This window comes from Calypte anna, chromosome 2 (genome assembly GCF_003957555.1).
Source record: "Calypte anna isolate BGI_N300 chromosome 2, bCalAnn1_v1.p, whole genome shotgun sequence".
Taxonomy (NCBI): Eukaryota; Metazoa; Chordata; class Aves; order Apodiformes; family Trochilidae; genus Calypte; species Calypte anna.
The window spans coordinates 45,527,389-45,553,707 of NC_044245.1; the positions used below are offsets into that span (position 1 = coordinate 45,527,389).

A 26,319-nucleotide genomic window follows, 5' to 3' on the forward strand; every position below is an offset into this window, starting at 1 on the left:
ACAGCTGAAGAAAAGATTTTGTTTAACCTCAGTGGGCTCTCAAGCAGGCAGAGATAATATGCTTGCCCTTGCTAACATTTGTTTAGCTGCGTTTCCTTTCTTACACTGGGAATTAATTTATTTCCCCATTGTTTATATAGAAAGACTCAAACTACTCAAGATCATCGCATGACAGACACTGTGTTTAGAAGAAGGGGTGGCATTTGAATAGAATACCTCCCAACTTCATGTTCAGCAATTTCACTTTAGGCAAAATAAACATCCTTACCATGCTTTTGAGAGAATGCCTTTCAGCAGACTGCACCATTCTGCACACACTGCCTTGCTGCAAGAAGGGGCTGCAAATGAGCCCACATAAAGAAACAGCAAGTGGCTGTCTCACGTGTCAGCTCACACACACGTGTTGCATGTGCTTGCACTGGTGAGCATGTACATTAAGCCATCCAAGTATGTTCACCTAAGGTTGGAAAGGTTTATCTTTTTTCCCCTGGGTTCCATTCCTGGCTCATTAGAAATCCTGTCCCCAGATTAACATACTTTGTTCTTACATTGCCTGCTCTTAAGTCTATGGACCTGAATGAACTGGGCAGGCTCCCAGGAGTTTCAGTTGTCCCTGGACCAAACTTCAACTGGTACATTTTGTCTAAAAGACATTTTGAAAGTTGTGTGGCTGTTGACTTCCAAGGCCATTTCATAAGAACCAGGACTCAGAAAGAAGCAAGCTGAGGCACAGAGCAGTTTACTCAGGGGCATAGTCAGCAAAGTATCAGGGCTGAGTGTGAAATTTAGGTATCTGGCTTTCTACTTGCACCATAGCATAATATGCTGTCTTTGTTCTGTTTTGTCTTCAGCTCTTTCTCCTTCTTACTTCTTCACTGTTAGAATTAAAATGGCCAAGGTAATTTATGCTCCAAATTCCTTTTCTTGTTCTGAAACCAGCAGTGATTGCTGTAGGTTTTTCTAAAGGTGCCATAGACTACAGTTTTCTCTCCAGGAGCATGGGACAGGGAGCAAAAAACTCAATTAGTGACCCCTCTGCTATGTAACCTTTCCTTAAAATGCCAACACTGAGCTTCCACAGAGAGAACAACAAATATTGAAGGAGGAATGTGAAGGATATAATGAAAGAAGAAAGCAAGAAAAGGGATCTGCTCAGACAAGTTTCTCAGGAAAGTTGATGTAATATGTACCATAGAAAATCCTAACTTACTTTCTAAGTAGCTGTGGCTGCCAGCAGGCTGGGAGAAACATAACATCCAGCTGGGAATACAGCTGAGCAGATCGTTTAGTCCAAAAGAAATACAGTAGGTGTAAAACTTGTTTTCAAATGATGTCATTGAAGTTTAATTGTATTAATGAAGGACGAGTGACTAGTAGTGAAAGTCATTTCTGTTGAGGCTGTAAATGGTGATACTGTAACATTAACTCCTGCATGCTGGGAGTACTCAAGAGGCTACTGTTGGGATGCTGTGGCATGCATGCAGTTCTGTTAGAAGCATGCAGTCCTGTTCCATGAGTTTAACAAGCTTTATAACTTGCTTTAACAAGCTTTAAGTCTTGAAAATAGCCCAACTTGCACATATTTCAGCCTGGTTTCCTATGAAGTGAGACTTAAGTGACTGCTCTCAGGATGTGTGTTGTGTGCATGTCTGCATCCTTGCGTACGCAGCTTGTGAACCTCCCTCCTTGTTGTGACAGACCTGGCAGAGAGGCACAAGGTCTTTGAGATACTGAAGATACCAGAATTTTGTGGAAGCAGGAGGCTGGATACTGAGGAGAGTCTGAATCTTCTCTGTTGGGGAGAGGGGTTGGAGGGGACTGCTATCAGTCAGCCTTGGGGACTCCAAAAGGCCCAAATCTGGAGAATCCCAGGTTTTTTATTGCCCTTTTCACAGAGCTTACAAATTCAGAGATCTTGGCTGCAGCCTGAAATGTTTAATCCTTTAAAACACTGGTCTGGTTCCTCTACTTTGTTCCTACAGGTACAGGTATAGAGCAGAACACTGAATGTTAAGAGACTGGTAAACAAAAAGTGTCATTGGAAGAATGAATGTATCAGTTTTTAGGTAGGCTAGGTCATAAAAGTTAGATAAATTGATAATCAGGAAGTCCCAGCACATGGCCTGTTGTAGATTTGTTCATTCCAGAGGAACAGGGGAAAAGCTGTGCAGGAAAAATGTCTATTATGAAAATTATATGTAATTGTAGGACTGAAACACATGGTCTGTTATCTCCTTTTCGCAGTACTACTGGTCCTGTTCAGACAGAATGAGGCATGTTTTCATACTAAAGAATGTGTGGTTATTTTCTTAAGTTTTTTGTAAATAAGGCTGGACAAAGCTGCAGGATATCCTGAATGGTTTTGATGGAACTTCTATCATGTCAAAATGTCATATGCTAACTTCTCACTTTACTGTAAAAGGGTTATAAAGAAAACATAGGCAGTAGAACTAACTGTACTGTATGTTGTCTTAGAGTATGAGGGCAAGGGACCCCTTTGAAACCTTGGGAATGTCTGAATATTCTTCCTCTGCTTCCAATACATACTCACTCTGTTGCATTTTCTCTTTGATTTTAGGTATAGTCTGAATAAGAGCTGTCAGGAGACCTGCTTCCTCAGTTGCCTAAAAATCATCATAGATATTGAGCCTCAATCTGAATACAGTAAGTAAGACCCCAGAATCCTTCATCCATTGCACAATTTGAAGTTAAAATTATTATAGTTAGCAACTTATCACACAACTGTTTTAGACCAAGCCAGGGTAGAGCATAGTGCTGTTTAGCTGGTACTCATATTTGCAGATTTCTCCCTGTTGTACTAAAATTAGAGGTCTAAATGAGGTCTTGTTAGCACATCCCAGCACTGTGTTGGTGCTGAGTTGCACTTCAAGAACTCCCTCAGTTACAGCAGTGCTGAGGCTGGAAAATTGCAATGGATCACTGGAAAAGCTCTGTCTATTGCTAAAAGCAGTCTTGCTTCTTGGCCATGATAAAAGCTCAAGATTTCTTTGTGCAACTTCAGTTTACTTTCCAAACTGTAAAGAGCAGAAGACATCTCCTGAGCTGGCCAGTTACTTAAGCAAATGAAGTGGCAGTGTACTTTTTTTGCCAGGGTAGAAAAACAAGGATAAGAAAGTGATGTTAATGATCAGAGTAGCTAGTCTTTATATGTAAAGATACATTATCCCTAAAAGTTACCATATCCCCAAGGAGACCTAGAGGGAACCTCTCTAGGATGCAGTATTCCTGAAGTATCCCTTTGGCTGCTGTATTTTTAAAGCTCAAAAACCTCATCCTGTGTTTTCCTTGCAGTTTGCTAACCTCCACATAAGAACATTTCCCCCAGCTAAATCCTTGGTGGCTAGAGAGATGAGGAAGGAAGAACAGTGTAACTGGCAGCTCACTGTCCTTTCGCACACAGATGAAAGCCAGCTGGTTGCTCCAGTTGGTCTTTAGGCCAGCATTTGATAAAAAAAAAATCTTTTTGCTGTTCTTTAAATCGTTTCTGGTGTCACACTCACATATGCAGCACTTTCCCATTCCCACTTACCCCCCATGTGTACTCTTGCATCCTTATAAAAGTCCATCCGTGAGTTAAAAATCTCTTATCAGAAACAAAGCTATCTAAATCTCTCATTATTTCTTATGCTTATTCTTTTGGTATCTGAGCACAGCTGCTGAAAGTGTGAGAATGGTTGCTATTCCCATTTGAATTTCTTGCTCTCTTCACCTCTAAATCAGGTGATATTTTTAGCTTCAAATCATATAGCAGGGAGCAGATTAAACACCAGTTCTGGGAGAGGTGGAAACAATATGATGGGGATGCAAACAGCCCAAGTCTCCCTATTAAAAATCAACCACTTTTTTGGTTTAGAGCATGAAGAGTGCACCAAAAGTGACATGAAATCCATATTCTGGGTGATGGAATGTCTCCCTGCCTGTTTTGCTTCCTATTAGCTTATTAACACTTACTACATCTGTAAGTGCTGGTTATTGAAGGAAGAGCTTAACTTTCTACCAGAACTCTGGGAGTAATTAAAACATTGCCATTCGTGTTTAATGAGAACGTTGTTACTTTCACCAGTAAACTATTTTAGATTCCTATTCCCATAAAGCACAAATGGCACATACTGAACCATAGTTAACAAGTGACTTGGGGAAAAAATGCAGAGGACAGTTTGTTGCATAAGTTAAAAAGGATTGGTTGCATTCTTCTTACTTTCCCCACCAGTACTGGATATGATATATGCTAGATAGCATTCATCTCTCAGCAAGGCATTCAGACCTTGTAGGGCAAGTTCTTTCTCTCAATAAGACCTTTGCATCATAAAATGGCCCAGACAAAATATCCCCAGGGAAAAATCCCATGCTTATAGAAACTTCCAAGCCAAGGCATAGCACCATTTTCTTGCCTAGCTGCTTGTCCTCCGTGGAGGAGAATGTCCTGTTAGAAAGGAGTGGCCAGCACAAATGAAGAAGAACAAATAAGACACTTGAGGGTGTGTCCAATGGGTCTCTATATGGAGGGCAGGAAAGGAGAAAGTTTTGTTCCTCTTCTGTGCCAGCATATGACAGAGAAGCAAATCTTATACATTTTAGTTCTGTATATCTGTCAGCCAGTTCTATTATTTTGTTGTTTGTACGTTCATGCAGTAAGCTGTGCAGTTCTGTCTTCTTTGGTACCAAGTTATACCAGTGTTATAAAGGTTTTTTAATTAGGAAGTCATTGCACAATGCATGTACAGGGACAATGGTTAGAGTAGTGAATAGTGCGTTTTATACCAAATATTTAATTTAACAAAGATTAAATGCACGTCTGAACCTTGTCACCATGAAGCACATTTGAGGCTTTGCCTTTTCTTAGAGTGTTACAGATCAGGAATTACTCTACTAAAGTCAGCAAAGTCGTTACACTCAAATGAATGTGAGTCTTTAGTTTTACCTCTGCAGCAGATCCCATACAATTCAGTAGGAAAGCAGCAGTACATGTAAGTGTAGTGCCAGAACACAGCCAATTGGTAAATCTGTGCCCTAAATTCAATGCAGAATTATTGAGCTGAATTTCCATTTGAGTATGCTTCAGCACTGCAGCACTAAATCTCCTTTTTCTGCAGTGTAATCTAGTTTCTTTTCCCTGTAAAAAGTTATATTTTCCTTTTTGTAAACAGAGGCCAAATTAAACACATGGTTGTCTTCTGAGCAAAAGCCTCGAAGATCATAGCTTGCATATATTTAAAAAAAACCCACCAAAACAAAAAAGGCACAAATTCCTGTTTTGAAGCTAAATGCATTTTTTGAGTCTATCAGCATCTTTTTAATCCACACCAGTTTTGTGCATAGTGGAAAATATACACCCTTAGGTTGGTAACAACTATGATAAGTTGTTTAAAAACAAATTAGCTATGAAAGTAATTTTTTTCCATTATGCAAGTTGCTTGTCATATATTAGTGAAATGAATTAGTCACATAGCACACCTTTCACAGCCTCAGAAGAATTAGATTGTGGCCCATACATTCCCACGTGTAACAGGAGTATCTCTCCTGTTACATCACTATCACTCCACAGTTTCTGATTATATTTTATTCATATGTAATGATAAATCACTCACAAATCAGTCCAAAGCTTAAAACTAACCAAACCAGTCTGTCACAAGCTACTCTATTTGCACAGATCTCCAGACTAAAACATTTCTTATTGTGATATGGAAAAACTCCAGGTATGTGGTGTTCACTGGGGAAAGGTGACAGCGTGAGGTGTGGGAGATGTATGTGTGGAGAAAGAAGGAAAAGCAGCAGGGAAAGAAAGGCACATTTGCTTTTGACAGACTGAGTAGACAAAAGTTAAATGGGCAACATCTACGAGATTTATCCTTTGATTTAGCACTCTGCTTTCTGGAACTGTTTAGAGTAGAGAAGAAGAAGCTTGAGAGGAATCTCATCCATGTATTTAAATATCTGAGAGGAGAATGTAAAGAAGGAGACAGGCTCTTTGCAGCAGTGCCTAGCAATGGAACCAGAGGTAGTGAGCACAATCTGAAACACAGGAGGATGCCTGAACATCAGGAAACACTTTTTCACTGTGAGGTTGATTAAGTGCTGGCTCTGGGTGATGCTGCTGGAGCAGAGGGATTGGACAAAGTTGTATCACTTCTGGACACAACTCTTCTGTGATGCTATGATGCTGCTTTCATCTTCTGTCAGTGAGAAAGTGAGGCATCTCACCTTCTTGGTGGTGCCCTTCAATTGGGAAGAGCAAATTTTAGAAATGCAGAGGGTGCTGCAGCATCCAGGAGCTCTGGAGGGGACTCCAGCAAACGTAAAAGATGCAATGGGAAAGTGGGAAGGAGTGAAATGCATGCAAAGTCAGGATGGGCAAACATTACTCTTGCTTACACTTCAGTCTCTCCGAGTAACATTCCTGTCCCTCCTGGGACAGGGAAGGAGACCTGTGACCTAACTAGTAAATACACTTCAAGTGTCACCTAATGACTACAGCCAGTGGTGCTGGGAGCACAGGGGGAGTGCTGAGAATTACTGCAGAAGGACTTGTCATGTGCAAAAACAAAGCAGAGAAATCTGAATTTTATGACATCTAATTTCAGTGCAGACTACTGAGGCCTTTGTGGTTTCTGGGGTTAAAATAATGTTTTGCAGACTGATGTGGTTCTCCTGCACAGGATGAAGATAAGCACATCAAGGGATGCAGAAGTCAAGAAGCTAAGTGCTTAGTGCCAGTTACTGGTGCTGAAAGCTGCAATGCAGACAAGAATTCCAGTGTAGGGACTGCACTGTGATCACAGTGGGAGAAACAAAAAAAAAAGGGTCACACACCTTAATTTCCTGTGACTAGCTTGTCTTGAACACTAGCTCTCCTACATGCTAAGAAATAGCTGAGCTGGACTTAATGCAGTGAAGGGCAGCAGAAAAAGTTAGAAGGCAAATTCAGTGCCCTTTTCTCAGAACATCACCTTCCTCAAACAGCTTCCCACCAGCATGCCAAGACAAGGTGGCAATTTATTTTTCTTCCTTTAGTGACTCTAGCAAAAGGGCACAAGAGAGGAAGCCGAAACTTTCACAAATATGAACTCTGTACTGCTAAGATTAGTTCAAGCAAATTTGCAGCACTTTCAAGCTATACCTGGCCATTAGGGCAACCATGACAAGCAAGATAGAAAAGTGCAATTGAAGCTTTAATGTTGAAGTAGCAAGTTTCTGTCTGTTATACTGAGAGTAAAACATCCTTCCAAGTTACAAAGAAGGCATTTTTTCATACTCTGCAGTAGACAACCCTATTAAATAATAATGCCTTCATCTTTTCATGGTGCCTTTGGAAGTGGAAAAGGAACTCTTTTCACATCTTGCTCTATTCAACCTCCACTTCTAATAAATAAAAGTGCCTGCACCTGAAAAGCTCTGTGCTAAAGTGCATGGGTTTCTCTAACAGAGACCTTGGGGAAGTGCTGCTGGGGTTAACATACTGTTTTGCCCAAGCAAATACAAGTGTATGGCAGAAGGCACTATGCAAATAGTGTTTGCAGAGTTTATAATTTCCTGTTGGAACAGCAAAGAAAAGAAGGTCATTGATTTAAACCAGAGAATAGAAATGATTTCCTGCCCACAAAGCTGCCAAATGCTTGGAGTTATTGATTTTTTTTCCCCTCCCTGCTGCTAACCAAACACTTCTGGTCCTGTCATGGGCATCATCAGCTTATTGACTGAGTAAACATAGCCCATTAAGATCAACATTTTAAAAATAACAGAAAATTACAGTCACTATATTTAAAAAAAAAAAAAAAAAGGAAAAAAAAAAGGAAAAAAAAAGGAAAAACAGCTTCTGAGGTTAATTAACCTCTATGTAGATTTAAGGTTCTGGAATTTAGGTTTGCATCCAAAGGAGGGAGAAATGAAAAACAAATTGAAAGAAGACTGTAACAAAACAAAAGCCCTTTCCTATAGAAACCAGAAAGGAGAGGGTGCAGGAAAGTGAGTACTTCACGTTTTATAACCCCAAGGAAAAAAAAACATTATTGCAAAATTGAGATTGAAATGGTAAAAAGGTGTGGCCGCAGCATGGGAAAGACATGTTTATTTTTATTTACTTATTAGTAGCGGGAAGTCTGTGCTGGTGTCTGGATATTTTTTTTTTTCTAAGCCAGAGCTGAGCACAGCTGATGCCTGACCTTGGAACATGTCAGTTTGAAGATAGCACATAGGGTATTAAATGTTTAACAATACTTGCTGTCAAGTTGGTTACAAGGCAGTAGTTCACTGAAGGGGCCTGACAATGTCAAAAAGCATTAGACCAGAGCCAGAAAATGCTTTATACACTACAGCTGAACCCAAAAGATAAATTGATGCCCTGGATCTGACTTTAAGGCATCTGTCTGCTCTGAAGAGTGTGTGTTTGTCTGAAGAAGCAGGGAAACAAGTTGCTTTTCTCCCCTCCTCCAACCACCTGGGTATATGTGTAAAGCATGGTGCAAGATGCAAGAGAACAAATTGTAGTGTGTTGTAAATGGACAGGGATGCCTTGCAGACATAGTAATTTTCAGAAGTAGGAGTACATGCTCAAGAGAGGTGTTCAAAGACAACTCTGAACAGCAGGGAGATGGCCACGGGGCTGAGAGTCTGGAGAGGGGGCTGCCCTTGCCCTGGGATGGGCTGCTGCAGGTGTGGCTGCTTGGCTTCCTTGGCCCAGAGCCCTATGATCCTTCTGCCTGAGAGTCAGCAGGGAGAGAAGAGCCTGCTGGAAATGACACCAGCAGGGAAGTAAACAAGGAGATTGCAAAGTGATGAAAAATAAGGGTATCAGCCTCCTACAGTGACTTAGAAGAAGGTGTGACCATTTCCTCCACCCCCTCACCCTCATGCCTGAAGAATACTATTAGAGGCAGGTAGTCACAGGTTATTAATGACCTGTTAACAGCTTCTTTAATTTTCTAATAAGTGCCATCTGTGGCTCCTGTAATTATTCTGCTGGTCCTACAACACGCCCTGTACCAGGCTCCAAAATACTTTTTTTTAACTTTTTTTCTGGAACACAGTGTCATGCCTCTTAACATGTGTGTACTGCACATGGGCAGTTTTATACCTAAGCACCATTACATCTTAAGCTCTTAAAGCATTTTGCATCCATTAAATGTCACTATCTTCCTGTGAAGCAGGAACCAGGAAGTGTTTACTCATTCATTTTCACATGTGTGAATAGAGACACCCAAAGTTTATGGTTTTAGCCACAGTGACACAGTGAGTCAGTCTCTGTGAAGCCTGGGAGCACTGTCTTCTGCTTTGCCTGCTCTGGTGATGTTTGAACTGCAAAAGCCACAAATAAATTGGAAGTAACACTAAGCAGGAGCTTTTTCTATCTTAGCAGAAGTCCTTGGGAGTAACATTGTGTAAAAGTGATGGTATCTCCTTATCACTCTTCATAATTCCCACAAAGAGCTGAGGAGCATGGAATGAGCAAAGAAAACAAAAACAAACAGAAAAACCTGTGTGTTGTGGTCAAAAGCAGAATCTTTCCTCTGCAGCCTTCAATTTAAGAAGTCTGGGCACAGATCCCTGCCAGCGTCATTAGCAGCAGTGACTCCCTGCTAGCTGGCCCTGTTTCCTTTTCTAATGGATCACAACAAACCTTTGTGTCTCATGTATGCCACATTTGTGAGATTTCTTATTTAGTCCTTGGTAATCTAGCATTTGATCAACAAAACCCACAAACAAGTGTTTGAAGATCAGTAGCAATGAGTTCATGAGGAAATAATATATATTGTTAACAGCCCCGTTTGAAAGCTACTAGTAAAGGTGTATCTTGAAAATGCCATAAAAAAGTCAGATTTTCAAAGATCCCAGCACTTTTAGGAAACAATGATCCTGTAAAGGTATCACCTGTTGAGCACACAGAAAGCACCCAATGTTTTGAAAAATCTCACCTGTCAACAATACATTGGAGTTTGTGCTTTTGTCCAGCTCTTGAACTGTTGCACCTCCTTTCTGGGCAAAGCCCTACACTGTAACTCCATAGAAAACGCTTGTCCCTGTATGCCTTTAGGTAGATTCACAGTAAGAAACAACTCGGGGCTTCAGCTGAAACTATCCAGGCTGGTATGTTTTTGACAGAGGGAGGGAATGGCACATAGGCAGGAGGGATACAGCCCAGGTCTCTAGAAACCAAGTGCCCAACCTGGCACAGACTTCCAGTGAAGTTGTTCCATGTTTTTCTGTGACAGCTCTGCAAAATGGAAAAAAAAAACAACCCCAAACAACCATTGCTTCTCTAATGGGAGATACAGAAGGACCTAAGATTTAGTGAATAAAAAAGAAACATCGTTTAAAGCGTTAAACTGAGAGAGAAACTTTTTCCCACAGATGTTCTGGGGAGGAAAATATGGATTGCTGTTCTGAAATTCCTCTTGCCCTGACTCATTGTTGGAAGAGAAACTGTTTCCCTTTTAACTGCCTTGTGAGCATCCAACATCTTTTCTTTCTTCCAGAGGTGGATGGCTAAATCAGTAGCTATTCCTCAGATCAAGTTAAAGGTCTGACTACAGATGCTGCAAATGCAAACCGTGTGGCAGGTTCCACCACTTCTTTCACCCTTTTGCTCTCTCTGTCTACCACAGATCTGTGAGATCTGCCCAATCTGTCTGGCTGCATCTGTCTGAATGGTAACTTTCAAGTATTATGGGAGTTTCCTTTTTTTTTTTTTCTTTTTTTTTTTTAAATGGTTCCCATCATAACTGTTTTTCCCTTTTTGTCTTTCTGAGAACAGAAAAGTTTCTAGGTCAGAATCCCCATTGTCTTGTGCTCTTTTTGGTGTTCAGTGTTTATTAAAATGTCACAAGGCCTTCAGGTTATTTTTTCCCCAGAACTTAATTTGTTTTAACAGATTTAGCTGATACTGAACCAGTTCTGCTCATATAGGCAAGGACCAGCTTCTGGATATGATCCAGGTGTCCAAGATGTTAAAAAATAATTAGTTTTCCTCAAAGTCCTAGGCTTAAAGTGTTGATCTGACATATTTCAAAGGGACTTTGAAGAAGGGTAGGGTCAGCATTTTCTGAAGGAGGGGCCCTTGTGGGGACGATGTAAAGATGGGCACTTGATATAAGTTGACCACATCTGAGAATCTGGGGGATTTAGGGTAGCATTTTATTTATTTTTGGTTTTCAGTAGGAAGTATGAATAAGAGCAAGGTGTTGGTGAAGTGCCACAATTATGTACTACCATAATACTGTACAATAGAAGTCATTATATCACAACATGTTTAGCCTTAGGGCTGCAAACCTTTGCATCTCTGCTGATATTTTTAAAGACTCTGTAAATCAGGTTCTATGCTGATCACAGCAAGGTAGATCACATCTTTTACCCCCTCATTTCTGGAAGCAGACATATTACAAAGGAACAAGCTTCGTATGATTTACACTACGTTCCTCCCTTAAATATTTATTCCCTGTGACTGCCTTCCCCTGACATTCAGTTGCTTTAGGTCACTGTCTACTGCATGCATGTTTAATGCATGCATGTGTATCATATTATTGAAGTTAGTGAGACCAGAGACAGGCATAACCCTTATCAGGATTGGAGTTAAGAGGCTGTAAATTTCCAGGCAGAAACTAACTTTTAACATGGTACAGTTCCTAGCCCAATGATGCCTGCAGTACATCTGTGACCATTTTCTTTTCACAAGGTAAAATGTGACCTGTTAGCCAAAAAGGTTATTACAGACTCCTGGTGTTTACTGGTGGTTTTGCCTCATCTCAGGATTTTGTAAGTTGACTTAAAGCTAGATAGGTTGTGGTTTTGGCTTTGAGAACTTCTCAGTGTCTTTGGCATAGTTAACGTGTTGGGCATAGATAAATGCTTATGGACTGGCAAGAGAGCTAAATATTTACCAGTGCAGAGAAAGCATTGCAGGCTCTTTGATGTTTCCATGAGAAATGGCTTGGTACTCTTCACTGATCACTTACCTTCCAGGTTCAGTGAACATATTCTAGGAAGCTATACAGAAAATACAGTCCACACTGTGAAAACCTCTCTGGCTTGACAGCCCACTTCTGCTAAGCTCCTGCTAGGCAGAGTGCTCTCCCCATATCATCCTGACAGCATGAGACAGTCAAAGAATTGTATTTGCTACTTCTTTATGTTATTCTTTTGTTTTAACATGCCCATTTGGAAGCTGGGCTGTGACACATGCTGTGGGGAGGCACTGGTACATCATAGGGCAATTCTTTTGAACCTTGGATTGCAGCACTCATGACCTCAGTCTTGGTGGCAGGGAAGCCAAGAAGCTCTCCTGGAGTTTACTCGGGCATACCACTCTGTGTTGAAACCATAAACACCTCTGATCTTTTCTTCCTGCACCTTGGACGCAACTTTTTCATTTACCCTACTTATGAACTCTTAAATCCTTTGCAATTCACCTCTAAAACAAAAGAGGTGAACATTCGCACCTTCTTCCCCCATCCGTAGTGTCCAATTACAGAAACATACAATTAGGGATGTTAATGACGGATTATTAGGCATTAACCTATAATGCCATGCTCCAGTAACAGCAAAACTGGGTCACACTTCAAGTATAATTATCCTGCTTCTCCAATAACACACCCTAGCCATGCCTCTTTTCTGTGATATCCCTAGTATTTCAATACAAAGCATGGGCAGCTCTGGTTGTCTTGAAGAGTGATTTGAAGTGGGTTGATGAACTAGCTGGCACATAAACCTGGCCTTCAGAAAGTCTTAACAAACTAGGTTGGAGCATCTTTGCAACTTAGGAGAAAAGCAAAAAAAATATATTTAGCCGGCCTTCATTACCCACAATGGGGAAGAAAGACTCCATTTCACAGAGGGATGGACTGAGGGATGTCAGGAGAAGCCTTCTGGGGCAACAGGAATGGTGGCCCCACTGTTTCTGTCTGCCCAGCACTGGGGCAGTGCGATAATCTGCAGGGGAAGAGATCACGTAGAGGGGTGAAGGGGGGCAGACAAGAGGAAAAGAAATGCAGTTCAGGCAAGCACACCAGATGAGACTGTGAAGCTTAAAAGTACATGAGGAAGTAGCCTGTGAAGGTGGAGAGCAGAAGATGTGTGAAGATATGTTAAAGTACAGAAATGTGCAAATGAGAGCACTGAAGAGAGGAGAAAAAGGAAATGAAACTCAAATATCTGTAGGCACCATGTCAGGATTTGTATTAACTGAGCAAGCAGCCTGTGTTGTAGCACGTGCCCCAGGAGATGTGATAACAACTGCAAGAATGAGATGGCTGTTTAGAGTCCATAATCATTTTATTGACTGCTCTCACTTTCCTTGTTAATTAGCTAACAGTAAAGGTAGAAAATAAAATTAACACGGTATCCTGGCTTGCCAGTAATCTTCTTTATACATGAAGTTGTCATTCATTTTAACTAGGGTAAATTACACATTTCTAGAAAGTGATAGCCTTTTAGAAACTGATAGCCTTTGCTATTTCTGAACGTGCTGTCAGGGAGCACAATTTGTGCTGTTATTTCTCAGAAATGAGGTAAATAGTATGTTGAGACTATTGCCATGAAAAAGTGGAAAATAATATGCTGAGCTGATGATCCTGTCAAAACCCTTCTGCTGTACTGTCCTCTCTTTGGTGACAGCACTGCTGATGAGGGTCAAGAAGCAGTCTCTAAAGTGGTGTCCTAGCACATTATTGGTATGGAAATTGGCTCCCACCCAGCTACCTAGTGGATCTTTTACCAGATCAATGGATGACTGAGATAGCAAGAACATGAAATACAAGTGGGTGCTTGTGTGTGGCTTGCCTGACATTAACCTCATCTCCTGTGACTTCCATGACTACCTGGGTGGCTTGTAGAAAAGCTGATCCTAGGGCTAACTCAAATCCCACCAGCCCAAGGGAGAGCTTTGTGGCAGAAGGGTTAGGAAACAGTTCCAGCCTTGAAGTTAGGTGCTCAGGTCTGTGTTCAGGCCTATTGATAACTTCTAATTTAATTTAATAGTAGTCTTTTGCCACATAATTTTCATGTGTCATTCTTAAACCTCAGGGCTACTGTGGTTCATGTGGTTTAAAGGCTCCCAGCTGCCTGAATTGGTGGCCTGGCAGTATATTGTCTTGGCCAGGTGGGTAGGCAATGGTCCAGATTGAGATAAGCAGCAGCAGTCACACCAAGTTCTCTTCTCTGTGGATTTCAGCACAATATTATTGTTTACTCTTTGGTCTGCGATGACACCCAGAAGCTGGAGGTGCTGGTGGAGCGTGGTAGTGCCAGGAAGAGGAGTAGGAATAGAAGAGGGAAATGCCTTCCCCAAAGAACCTGAGGCCCCATCTCCTTCTCTTGGATCTGAGGCAAATGAAATCAGTGTTTGTGGCTTGGTGAAAATGCCCTTGTTCCACTGCTAACTGCCTTTGGTGGGGGTGCCTGAGACCATGCTCTGCCACGTGAGTTTTGGAGACCAAAATACAAGATCTGAATTTGCTGAAATAAAGGACAGTGTCTTAAACCCAGTCTATTTCTAGCAGATCCTCTGTGGAGAAAACAAAGTCTAATTAAAAACATACTTTAATGTTGCAGCAACCCACAATTTCACATGTGACCCTGGGAGTCTTCCACCTCTCTGGGTTTGTTAAATCTTGTTAACTGCCTGAGTCCTGCTTAGTTTCAAAGTCAAGCCTGAATATTATCTCCTTCACCATTCTTACTATTTTCAAGATACAAAATTAACATCGTCCTTTTTAGGAAGCTCCACACCTTTATTATTAGAGAATGACACTTAAAATTATTTAACATCTCTTCTTTTGGTAACTGCAGGCTTGGTGTTTTTGTGTATGCTAATCTCCACTTAATATTTCTTACCACTGCAAATAGCATGGGGGGGAAAGATGTTTTTGCAGAACAGCGTGGCTTGGAAATCGTGCTTTTTTAATTACCGTCTGTGAAGAAATCTGTTTTTCTACCAGTTGACTTGCATACTTTTTAGTGGTATAACAGGTTCTGAGGAGAGATCTCCACCACAGATAGCAACATGAGCTTCCCTCCTTAGAAGGCAGTTGCAAGTTGTACCTGTAAGGTTCTCCTAAATACATTGTCTTATGTTTACTCCCTTTGTATTGAATGAAGTTCAGGGGCTTTGGTCCTTCCTGTTAATAGCCTCTGTGCTTGCAGGCTGCAACTAATTTTGGAAAGACTCAGGACAGGAGGCATGCCCCTGCTTTCCTTCCCTAACAAGGCACTACAGCAGAGCTGCAGATGGGAGCAGCAAACGTGTTTGTCCAGAGGGCAACATGAGAGAGAGAGAGAGTCCTCACAAACAGCTCCTTACTACATTGCAGTCTTCCACAAGCTGACACCACTGGTATCTCCAGTATCCAGAAGTCAGCAGCAGCTGCATGCTGAGGCACCCTCTAAAATTTATTTGGATGCCTTTTCTGCACATCCATACCATAAAGGACTGTGATGGAAAGGAAGAGAAGGACAGCATTCCAGCAGAGGAATGTGCTGGGCTCCAAGGTCATCTGGCTTTTGGAACCTAACAAGGAACTGTGGGATCAAAGAGAAGGTGTGCAAGGTCTTGAGAGGCTTGTTAAAATCCATAGCTGACTTGGGAAGACAGCTGAGAGACAACTGAGAGGAGAGTGTCAAGGGCTAGCCTGAGATGGTCCAGACTGATGGCTTCCCACTGTGACCAAAAGCAAGCATTGGAGATCTTATCCCTGTTATAGAAATAAGGACCTTCACAGAGCCTGTGTGGGCTGCACAGCTTGGGTGCACCTCAACCCTTCCACATCTCTGCCTTACCAGGACCAGCAATGGGCAATGGCTGCAGGCAGGGACACCAGGAGCAGCCAGGAGTGTTGCATGGGCCAGCACTGCTTACTGGGGTCACCATTTCTCAGCTGCCAAGCTCCCTTGCCAGGTGTCACCATCTTGGCATGGCACCTTTGCAGCTCTTGTAGCTGCTGACCTGCTGCAAGCAGAGGTGGGGAGAGTGTGCACAAGCACCTCACCCATCAGCAGGAAGCTCCTCTTACTTTCCATCCCCGGGTCTGGGTGCTGGCAGACTGTCAGACCTAACAGACCTCAGAACCCACTGACAGCGAGTTGCAGAGCCTCTCATTTCCACCCTTAGCAAGACAGATCACCTGAGCCTTAGTCAAAACCTTCTTGCTGGTACAAGAACTCTGCATCTTCCCACTTTTACTCAGAAGACTTCTAGCAGCACCCTCTATCTCTTTACCTCCAGACATTTGTGTGCAGTTACCCTGAATTTTACAGAATGCAAATTTTGCCTGGCCACAACTTTGAAAGGGGCAAAAAAACCCCAAAACCCCCAAAAACACTGCAGGTCACAGTGTGTTACATCTGATCTGCTCTCCAAATTTACCATCTTTTTGGTTTTTTCTCTCTGTGAGGTGGTGCTGGTGTCAGATCCTCCTTCTGGTCTGACTGATCATATGGGAAACTTTGTTATTAATGAGTTTTTTGCAGTTTAAAGGAGAGGGATAATATTATAAAATGTGATTTAAGGAAAGTTTCAAGCACCAGTGATTGAGCAGAAAGATCTTGCTGTCCTTGAGAAACAACTACTGCTGTTTCTCTGTAAAAACACAGTCATACTTCCTGTGCTGCAACTTCTTCACTTCCCCTGGGAAACATGAATGGCGTGAGAAAACTCAGACAACAGATCAGGAGTGAGAAAGCTGATGACTGCCTGTACCAATGGGACAGTTTGGAGATTTTGGGGATTATAGTCATACCCACATGCTTCTCTGGGTGGCTACCATGAATTTGAAGTAAATTAGGCAATAAACTTAAAATTTAAGACCTCTTAAAATCAAATGTACTGGTTAACACGGAAAGCCTTTGACTAAGGGATAGCATGCATTATGATTGAACACTGGTGCTGGCAGGGCAGTAGATGAAATCTGTGCCTAGGTTGCATTCACAGTTTCCTTCAGGCTAGAGGACACAAGAGATGGCATATGGGCACGTCAACAGAGTGGTGAGCAGAGGGAGGCTGCCCATGTCGCCCTGACCTGGCCACGATGGGAAGGAGTCCTGACATTAGCCTCTCCACCCTCTCTAAACTGTGGTTGTTGGCTGAGCAATACCTGACTAAAGCATACCTGAAGGATGTTAGAGGTGTTTTTTAAGTGGCCTTGCCCAGGCCACATTTCTGTTACTGGTTTGGGCTTTGGTTTATTAACCACCTCTTGATGAGTCTAACACTTTAGTCAACACACCATCATGGAGCAAGGTTAGAGGTGTGAAGCCTTTGGGATTAAAAAATCTCATACAGCTTCCCCAAGTATTCAGATGTGTATGTGCCTACATCAAAAAGGGCAGCCTGTTGCTGTTTTCATTTGGTTTGGTTTTTTTTAATTTGCTGTCAAGAACATTTTTTCCCTACCATCCCAGTTGTGAGAGAAGCAAAAGCAGAAGCCGATACTTGGATGCTCAGTCAAGTCCCATCCTGCCACAGCCTGAAGCAACATGCTGCTCTCCCACTGATGGCTCAGCTTGACTCCTACTAACCTGCTGTGGGCAGGAGCAGTAGCTCAGGCTCTTCAGGCCACACAGTCCTCGACTTGCTCAAACTGTGGAAGCGTTTCGTAGATTGACTTTCTCAGAGGTCTCTCTTATGCTGCTGGGTCATTCATTCAAATGCCAAAACTGTGACTCATTAGAAGGACAAGCAAGGGGGTGCAGGAAGGAAGAAAAACAGCTTGCAAGAGCCTTCCTGTTTATCCACGGCTTGGGAAAAAAAACAGCACAACAGAATACACGCACCCTGGCTCCATTATCTTTGCTGGCACAGCGCTGGCTTGGCTCTGTCCCTTACCACTCCAGGCCAAATCCAGCCCTGCCACAAGCATGTTTACTTTAGAGGAGTTTACTCGGGAGAGAAATCCAAGCCCCCGAGCCTGAATGCCCACAGTGTGCGAGCGACTGCGCGGGCACCAGGAGCCCCCCAGGACAATGAATGCACCATGGGGCTGGCCCCTGGCCACACTGGGGAGGTCATTTGCTTCTCAGCAATTAACGAAGTGGTGGCATGGCTAAAAGAAGTTGAACACACACATTCAAACTGGCTGGGTCCCAGTCAGCTCTGTTCTCACCACCCTTTCCTTGTGGGTGCCCAGTGGGGCCCCAGCGAGCCAGAGCCCGATGCCTGCGCACTGGGCTTTCATTCAAGCCTGGTTGGAAAGGGCTTTTAGGAGAGAGGAGGAGGGGGGAAATGACCCTTTAGCTTTCTTCTTTTACAACAAATGTCTTCCCATTTTCTTTTCAGGGAGGAAAAATGCCAGCTTCTCTAAGAAAACTGCAGCAAATGGCTGTTTTCATGGGACTGTTCAGTGGTGGGGGATGCATCCTGATGTATAATCTTATGCAAAGTAAGTCTTGGAGCTGCTGGTAACCTTATTTCTCCTCTGCCCTTTTCATTTTGCTTTTGTGTAGCACGGAAAATAACAGCATGCAAGACGTGAAAAGCAGATCAAGTTAAGGGAAGTGGGTGAGCCTCTGGGCTCTGCCTCTCTGGGCTCCACTTTGTTCTGCCCCAGGGCTGCTGCTCTCACAAGCACTGCCGCAGGCATTTCCAGAGGCAGGTATTGCATAGGAAGCAGGAGATCAGGAGAAAGTCTGGTTTCTGAGGAGTTTCCCGAGGGTGAAGGTGAAGTGAAAGCTTAGGCAATAATTCAGGTTTTGTTTCTAACTGAGTCTCTACAACTGGGCAGGAAAAGAGCACCATCTGTGAGAAGGAATTGAAGTCTAGCAGTTTATCAGTAAATCTCTCTGTGGTGCCCGCCCTTAAACACAACAAACCCGTGAAGTGCTAAGACATCATTAGTTTCTCCTGAATGAAGGGCAGGTAAGAGCACTCATCACTGAGAGGAACAGGATAAAGAGACAAAAGCTGAACAGGTGCCATTACTATTTATAGACAGCACTAGTTTTGATGTCTTTGGCTAAGAAGCCAAATTATTAATACAAATGATAGATTTTTTAAAAATTTTTTTTTTTTGTAATTATATCTAGATATTTAGCATTAGACCAGAAACAGGATTTGCCTCTCTCTGGGGGTGCTGTAGGCCTCTTGGCCCTATGCCTCTACCTAGATGGTACTATCAAATGATATTGCTTTTAACCTACTCTTAGATAAGAGGATGCTGCCAGAAAAGTGTAGGCAAGCCTGTTCATCAAGCCCCTAAATAGGCTCTGAAACCTCTCCTTCATTTTACACATATTAATAACAAATCAGACAAGTCTGGAAAGCAGGCTTTCATTTTAGGCAGCTCATGCCCTCAAGCTCTAGAGTACAAGACAGATATATGATCCTCTTATGCTTTAGAATACTAAATCTGGCTTTAACAAGGACATTAGCATTTTTTAATTTTCAGCTTCAGCATTGTTACCTAGGGATCTCTGGGGGAAAAGAAAAAGTTACAGCCTGTGCAATACAGAAGTCAAAGGGCTCATTCCCTGCATCACTTAGCTGTGCAATCAAGTGGTGGAACCTGATGGCTACTTCTTGCTCTGTTGCAATACTGGTGGCCAACAAATAGCTGTCTGATAACTCAGTGACAAGCCAGCCAGACTGCTGAAAGAACACTTCATGCTGCAAAAAAATATTCTTCTGTAGCCTCCAATAGGCAAGGGAGCCACACTGGGACCCTTCTTCCCTTGGTCCATGCCTAGGATTATCCCATTTCCTTCTGCTATTTCAGTGCACAGAACTGGCCCATACTGGGGCTGGTGAGGAGCAAGTAGCTTCCACAGTGGTGGAAGAGAAGGCTGAAGAGAAGTCTGTGTGGCTGTGGCCTCTGAAAGCTTGTACAAATACTCAGGTACAATCCCATTTCTACTGACTCTCTTCACCTCCGCTTCCTCCTCATGGGACCAGTCTCCTCAGCCAACCCCAGCATTCTTTCAACTCTCTTACTTAAAATGTTTTCACAAACAGACAAGCTGGGCATATTAGGTCCAATATATGAAATTCTAACAGGGAACAGCTGAGAAGGATCACCAGGAAACTCAGACATATTTCCCCTACAACCTGCGGGATGAGCACAACATACAGTTTGATGCAGTTTGGGTGGCTGCTTGGCATGATCCATAGGCAGCATGCTGCAGCCTCTTTTGCTGAACCTATTCTGGGTAGCCCAGGGGGTCGGGGAAGACCAGCACAGGTGCAGCCTAGCAAAGCTGTTTCTATGCCAACTGAGTGCTGCCTGGTCCCGGGGGATGCCTCTAACTAGGGAGAGGGGGCATCCTCCTTCTGCTTCATGCTCACAAGACCAGGAAACACACCTTACACCTTGCTTTATGGCCTTAAGGCAAGAGCAAAGTTGCCGGGGTGGGATTTTCACACATACACCCTTTCTTAGTTTAACTCTGCCCTTCTTCATGTCAAGAGAGTAGGCGTGGAGCACATCTAGAAATCTCAGGCAAGCCTTGAAACTCATTTGCCTGCATGAGGAGGGTCGGCACATTTCCAGCCTCACAGCTCTACATTGTGCAATCGTTGTCAATGGGCAGCAATTCCCAGCCATACATAGGAACCAGACACTGATAAATTCACTACAATTATCCTCCATATGCCAACACTGCAGCATCCAGTCTACTCTGCTATTGTTGCTGCTTCACCATTAACTCTAAATGGCATCTCTTTGTGCCTCCTTTTCAGTGCATCAGTCAGTAGAGCTGCAGCTTCATGGCTGCCACTTAAAAAGCTGTATGGAGACCACAGCAAGCAGGAGTTTCACAGCAGGAGCAGCAGCTGTTCCTGTTTCACATGAATCACTGCAGCATATTCTCCATTCTTAAAGTATTTTTCTGTACCTGCCTTATAAAAAAAAAATAATTACATTCAGAGTGACTCCAGATATTTGTCCTTATGCTCTTTTTTCCTTTTGGATGACATACAAATGTATGAAAAGCAGGGAGACAGAGCCATAAGCTGAACATCAGTATGGCACGGGCTGTATTCAGAGCAGTCTTCACTTAAGTGAACTGAATAATGTTACAGCTCAGCACTGCTTCTCTGATGTGAGGGTGCATTTCCTCCTTTAACCAGATTTCTCCTAATTAATAGTGTCAAGAGTACTTCTCGGGGAGGGTGTGGTAGTCTGAAGGAAATGTCTTTTTTTCTTTTATTTTGATCTTCAGTCTCCTTACTACTCTGTTTCCCTCACCTAGAGGGTTTTGCCAGGACCCAGTATTACCAGCAGGCACTGGAGCAGCTGAACAGCAGTCCTGATGCCCTGGAAGCCCTGGGTGCCCCCCCACTTAAGGTTCACAACATCCGACTGACGGATGGGAGTAACCGTGTGGACACAGAGAGAGCACAGGTAACACCAGGGAGCTGCTGGCTTCACAGGGTGGCTTCCCAAAGCACTGGGCAACAAGAGAGCAGCAAGGGGATTTTCAGCAAGTCACAAATGACTTGGGGGCAGGACTAGAAGGCAGTAGGGTGGGATGCCAGTTGATTTGGAAAAGGAATGGATTTCTGGAACATAAATTGATGCTCTAGTGTGAAGGACTAGAAGCAGGCAGGGCAGCATCCTCATCTTGTGCTATATGGGCACATGGCAGAATGCCAAGGGACCTCCCAAGTCAGTCAACCACCCTCCTGCTACTGCAAGCCACAAAATCATTTTCAGAAACCTACAAAGATCCATCTTCAGAATATCTGTTGCCTCCCTCTTCTCCCTGGATATGTCCCATGCTAGTTTTTAAAGCCTTATTCAGAACAGAAGTTGGTAGCTGCTCACCATATGCTCTGTAGTGCAGTACGAACAGTGTTGTTTTTAGAAGCACCTGTAGGTCTGTGCCAGGGCAAACAGATGCCTGGTGTGGGGCTGAGCACTGGGATTACGTAGACACTGGAGAATGCTGTGCTGGGTGCTGAAGTATTGCACAAGACTGCCTTGCATCAGCTCACAGTTGAGGCAAAGCAAACCTGCAAATACAAGTCCACTTCCACTCTGGGTTTCTTCTTTCCATCACTGATTCTACCCCTTAATCCTAGCTGCTCTTTCCTGATTTTGCTGATGATGCAAAACATCCCTAGTGACTTTTCCAGGCAACTCACTGAGAGATCTCATCATGTTTGAGTAATTTTATTCCTCCTAATGACTAGTTTTGAGTCCTGGAGACCAAGCAAGGACAGAAAGAATGAAGCAGAGGGTGCAGTGGAGAGGGGCTCTCAGGGCAAGAAAAAAAAATCAACAACCAACTCTTATAAAATTTCACTTTCCATTGCAATCCAGCCAAATATCACCCACATAATAACCAGGCCAAAACTTTTCTCAGTTGCCCAGGTTTTATAGATTCTACAAGGCAACACATCTAAGGCTTAAATTGTGGGGAAAAAGCACAGCCTTCTATGCTGATTGAAAAGAAGGAAAGAACCTCTCCCGCTGATGCTTTCCTGTGTCACCTGTTAAGAATGCTGGTTGCTCAGGTGACTCAGAATGAAGTCAAACCCTGCCTTCTGCTGACCTCACCCAGGACACAAACCACCAACTTTCTTTTCTGCTTTTTCATTCACATGAGCAATCATGTTCCCATGAAATAAACTAGTTAATCATCATTAATGTCACATCACAGATCAATTTACTGACTCCACAACATCCCCAGCTCCTGCCTTAGACAGAGTGGAATTGGCTGTGGTCGATGCTGCAGCTCCTAGCCTTGTTTGTTAAACAACTGGGTGGTAGAATTTGTGACACTGAGAAAAATAGTTGAATGCAGGATAATGGACTGATCTGTAGAGGATTTCAGCCTCCAGGCTCGTTGTGGTTAGGGGAAGCTTTAGCACAGTGCAAGCTGCCTCCAGATCACCATGTGTTCTGGTAAGGAAAGGTGTTTGCTCCTAATATTTCAGTGAGTGAGTGGTTTTCCCTGGGGGCTGCAGCTGTAACACAGTACATTCTTTCAACAGGGGGAAATTAATGTATGGCAGAACAGGCATACTTGGACAGCCATGCATACTTTAGCCATTTGAAAAGCTTACTAAAACAGTGAAATAAGCTTAAAAAAAATAAAATTAGCCTTTAAGTTAAAATGGAGTAGTTGAGTCTTTGACTGTGTGAGGAGTAAATGTCCATTACAGTGACATGCTTCACTGAATCTTTAACTTACTCTTAAATCTGCAGATAAAGTTACCAGTATCTGGAACAAAATCAGCAGGCTATCTCTATATTAACTCAGAGATGGACCATGCCCGTCAATGGTGAGTACTGGGAGAAGCATATAGGCACAGGGAGAGAAGTGGCAGGAATAAAGAGTAGAGCATATTACTTGCTTTAGTCATCCATGTTGCTGAGATCATGCACATAAAGGAAGAATAAACTCATGTCTGAAGGTTTTGTGGAAGGCTATTACTATCATTATGCCAAAAAATGTGTTAGTTGAGAATCATTTGTGTGAAATGTGTTCTACAAACTATAGCTCAGCATACATACAAATACTGTGAGCCAAGGTAACGTGTTGTCCCCTCCCATGCCTCCTCCCTGAGAAAGTTCAAGGCCATTGAACAGCAGTCCTAACTGCAGTGTAGCATCATGTATTGCAGCATGTTACATCAAAGCCTAAAAATCATGCAGGATTTTTTTCAAGCTGTCCAACAAACACAGTCTTTATAGTTAAGAAAGTGCTAGAACAGATAAATTACAGTAGGAGGATGTAGGACTCCACATAATATAGTAGTAACTTAACATTTGTATAATACTGAAGCCTGAATGCCTCACTTGCTAAGGGTAAACCAGTTCCTAAAACCGAGCAAAGAGTTAATACATAGATCCAAAGCCTATCTTCCATTGCAAAAGAGGAAATTTCATTAGATTAAATTTCATTACATTAACTCTTCACGGTTATTTCTTCTTGGAGCTTGTTAGGCACTTCTGTTAGCTCTATTTAGAAGCTCAAAGCTACAACATTTTTTCTCAGCCATATGGTTATGTTTTCTTCTCATAATTACATGAGTACAACTTGCTGTATTACTCTTCTGAATAGCTATGGGAAGCAAAGTGTAAAGTGATGGGAAAAAGGCACTAGGCTGTGACTTGACAGGCTCAGAGCCAGCTGTGGCCTCCACCCTACTGACCAGAGATACCCCTGAGGTCCCCAGCCATCTTTCTTGTAAACCTATTCTGGCCACATGGGCTCTGATCTCCTCACTATTCCTCCTCCCCCTCCTTACAGAGGTGTGAAAATAACAGTTCCCTCCTTTTCACTGAGTTACTGTAAAGATAACTGAAGATGTAAAGATGTTAAACTACAGCATTAATTGAAATGCATACATATCTCGTAGAGGTTTATTTTAAAGTGAGTTCTCCATGCATTTCTGCAAGCTTAGGAGGAAAAAATCCCTCCCCAAAACCCAACCCACCATGTCTTCTGTAAAAGGCTTTGTGGCAGACGAATCTGTCTGACAACCATCTCTGCCTACACTGAGGCTTGGCAGGGCTGTGCAGAACTTGGTGTCCTCACAACCATCTTAGGAACCAGGAGTAAAATGTCTGGTTCCCATCTTGCTTCATGAGGAAGAGCTCCTGAAATCCCCAGCAGGAACAGCAAAGATGAAAACAGGCCATCCTGGTGGGGCACAAGGGCATTTCCAGTGGGGGCTGAGAAGGCAACTAGAACAACACAGGCACAGTTAAATGGCAGGAGGAGGCGAGTGTTCTGTGTAGGAGCTGAGGGTCCTAAGACACTGAAATGCTTTTGACCCCGAGCACACTGCCTGTCCATACCACTCCGCTTTGTGAATTTATATGGTTTTTAAAAAAGAAGGGCAACTGGGAGTGCATGAGCTGGTTTGGACTTTGGAGGATGGTTCACTCAGGAATAGGCAGCACAGGGGTGGGGAGAGTGCCCAGAGGTGAGGGCAGCCAAAGCACCAGTCCTATGAAGTGATGCTTGCCTGCTCAGAAGCAAGAAGAGGGAAGGGATGACCCCTCAGGCCATGCTAGAGGAAGCAGCCGGTTGCTCCTTTGAACCCATTTCTAAACGAGGCTTGTTCTGGGACAGATGGAGGTGGAGGGCTGGCAAGTGAAGAGCCCTGCCACAGCCCCATCTCACAGAGGTGCAGCAGCCTAATGACCTCCTGGGATGTTCTGTTGTGCTGACTCCAGCAAAAGCAGAGCTGGGTGAGTGTCAGGAGCTTTTGGAAAATGCTATCGTGGTGCCCCAACAGAACAGTCAGAAAAACAGCTGGAAAAGCAGCACCAGAAGTCTCAGAGAAGTGGGTTTGGAGCAGAGCTTAAAGAAAGGAAAAGGCTCCCCCTCAGTCTTCAACAAATGCAGCTTTCCTCCTCCTTTGAGTAACCACTGTCGTACCCTGTCAGAGTTTCAGCAGTCACATTGAGAGATCACACAGTGTTCAAACTCCTCCAAGCCAGGATAATTCCTTAGCAACATGGTCTGGCTCCAAGGCTGGAGAAGAACAGATTGAGGAATGCACCCGCAGGATGGAGAGGAAGAAAGGCACCGGGTTGGGGGAGGAATGTCCTGTCTAAAAATAGCTGGCAGGATTTTATTTGTGTTGCAACAAATAGGAACATGCTTCCCAGACCTTTAAATCTGGGCTGTGCAACACTAGTAGGGAAAACAGCTTTTCAGAAACTGGCACTTGCAAACCAAGTTCTAAAGAGAGAATTTTAAAAAGCAATGGATGTGTGTTTTCTCTGTGCCAGGTGTTTCCACACTGACTTTACTACTGTATTAAACATGATTGAAACAAATTTAAAAACTCTTGGTTTATGTCAGCTGGTGCCTCCAGGATGTCACCTTGAAACTGCGGGATGGTCAGAATATTCCAGTTTACCACTCCTCTGTGGAAAGCATCAATGTACAAGAAGGCTAAAAATCAAAAGCAGCTGCCTCTCCACCTCCCATTGAGCCAAAGGAGCCATTAATCGATTGCATCCTGCTGTGTCCCTGAATGTCCACAGTTGTTACAAGCAGCAATTTTACTTAAGTGAGTGCTCTCAAGGCAATTTTCTCTCTAAATTTACCTCATAATCATAATTTCTTTCTTTTGTTGGTTTAATTCATGTGGTCAGCAGAAGCCTAAAATAAATATCTTGCAAAAGTGTCGCTGTTCCAGAGAAGTTGTGTTATACCCTCTGTGTGCTGGTATTATGAATGTGAAATAAACAAACAACTGCCAGGAGATTTTCTACCACTGCAGCCCCTAATTCAGGACAGTTGAGCTGCTCTTGCTTGTCTAGAATACTAAGTCAGTTTCTCAATGTGATTCCCTCAATGCATTTCCCCCCCCCCATTTCTCAGTGAGTGAACTTGCCAGCAGCACCCTGCACTCATCAA

The 26,319-nt window shown here is 43.1% G+C and overlaps 1 protein-coding gene across 4 annotated transcripts in view; it reads left to right on the forward strand.

The window, feature by feature from the left end:
• LOC103533512 (cytochrome c oxidase assembly factor 1 homolog) overlaps positions 1 to 26,081 on the forward strand; it is a 51,116-nt gene extending 25,035 nt beyond the window's left edge. For 2 of the 4 annotated variants that reach the window (XM_030445362.1, XM_030445361.1), the window contains 5 exons: positions 2,579 to 2,664; positions 18,278 to 18,380; positions 21,184 to 21,335; positions 23,145 to 23,221; positions 25,759 to 25,940. In XM_030445362.1, the coding sequence (XP_030301222.1) occupies positions 18,287 to 18,380; positions 21,184 to 21,335; positions 23,145 to 23,221; positions 25,759 to 25,855 (420 nt within the window). In that variant the 5' untranslated portion in view covers positions 2,579 to 2,664; positions 18,278 to 18,286 and the 3' untranslated portion in view covers positions 25,856 to 25,940. Of the gene's footprint in view, positions 1 to 2,578; positions 2,665 to 18,277; positions 18,381 to 21,183; positions 21,336 to 23,144; positions 23,222 to 25,758 lie in introns of all 4 variants that reach the window. The other 2 variants (XM_030445365.1, XM_030445364.1) reach the window with 2 other exon arrangements.
• Positions 26,082 to 26,319: the final 238 nt, after the last annotated feature.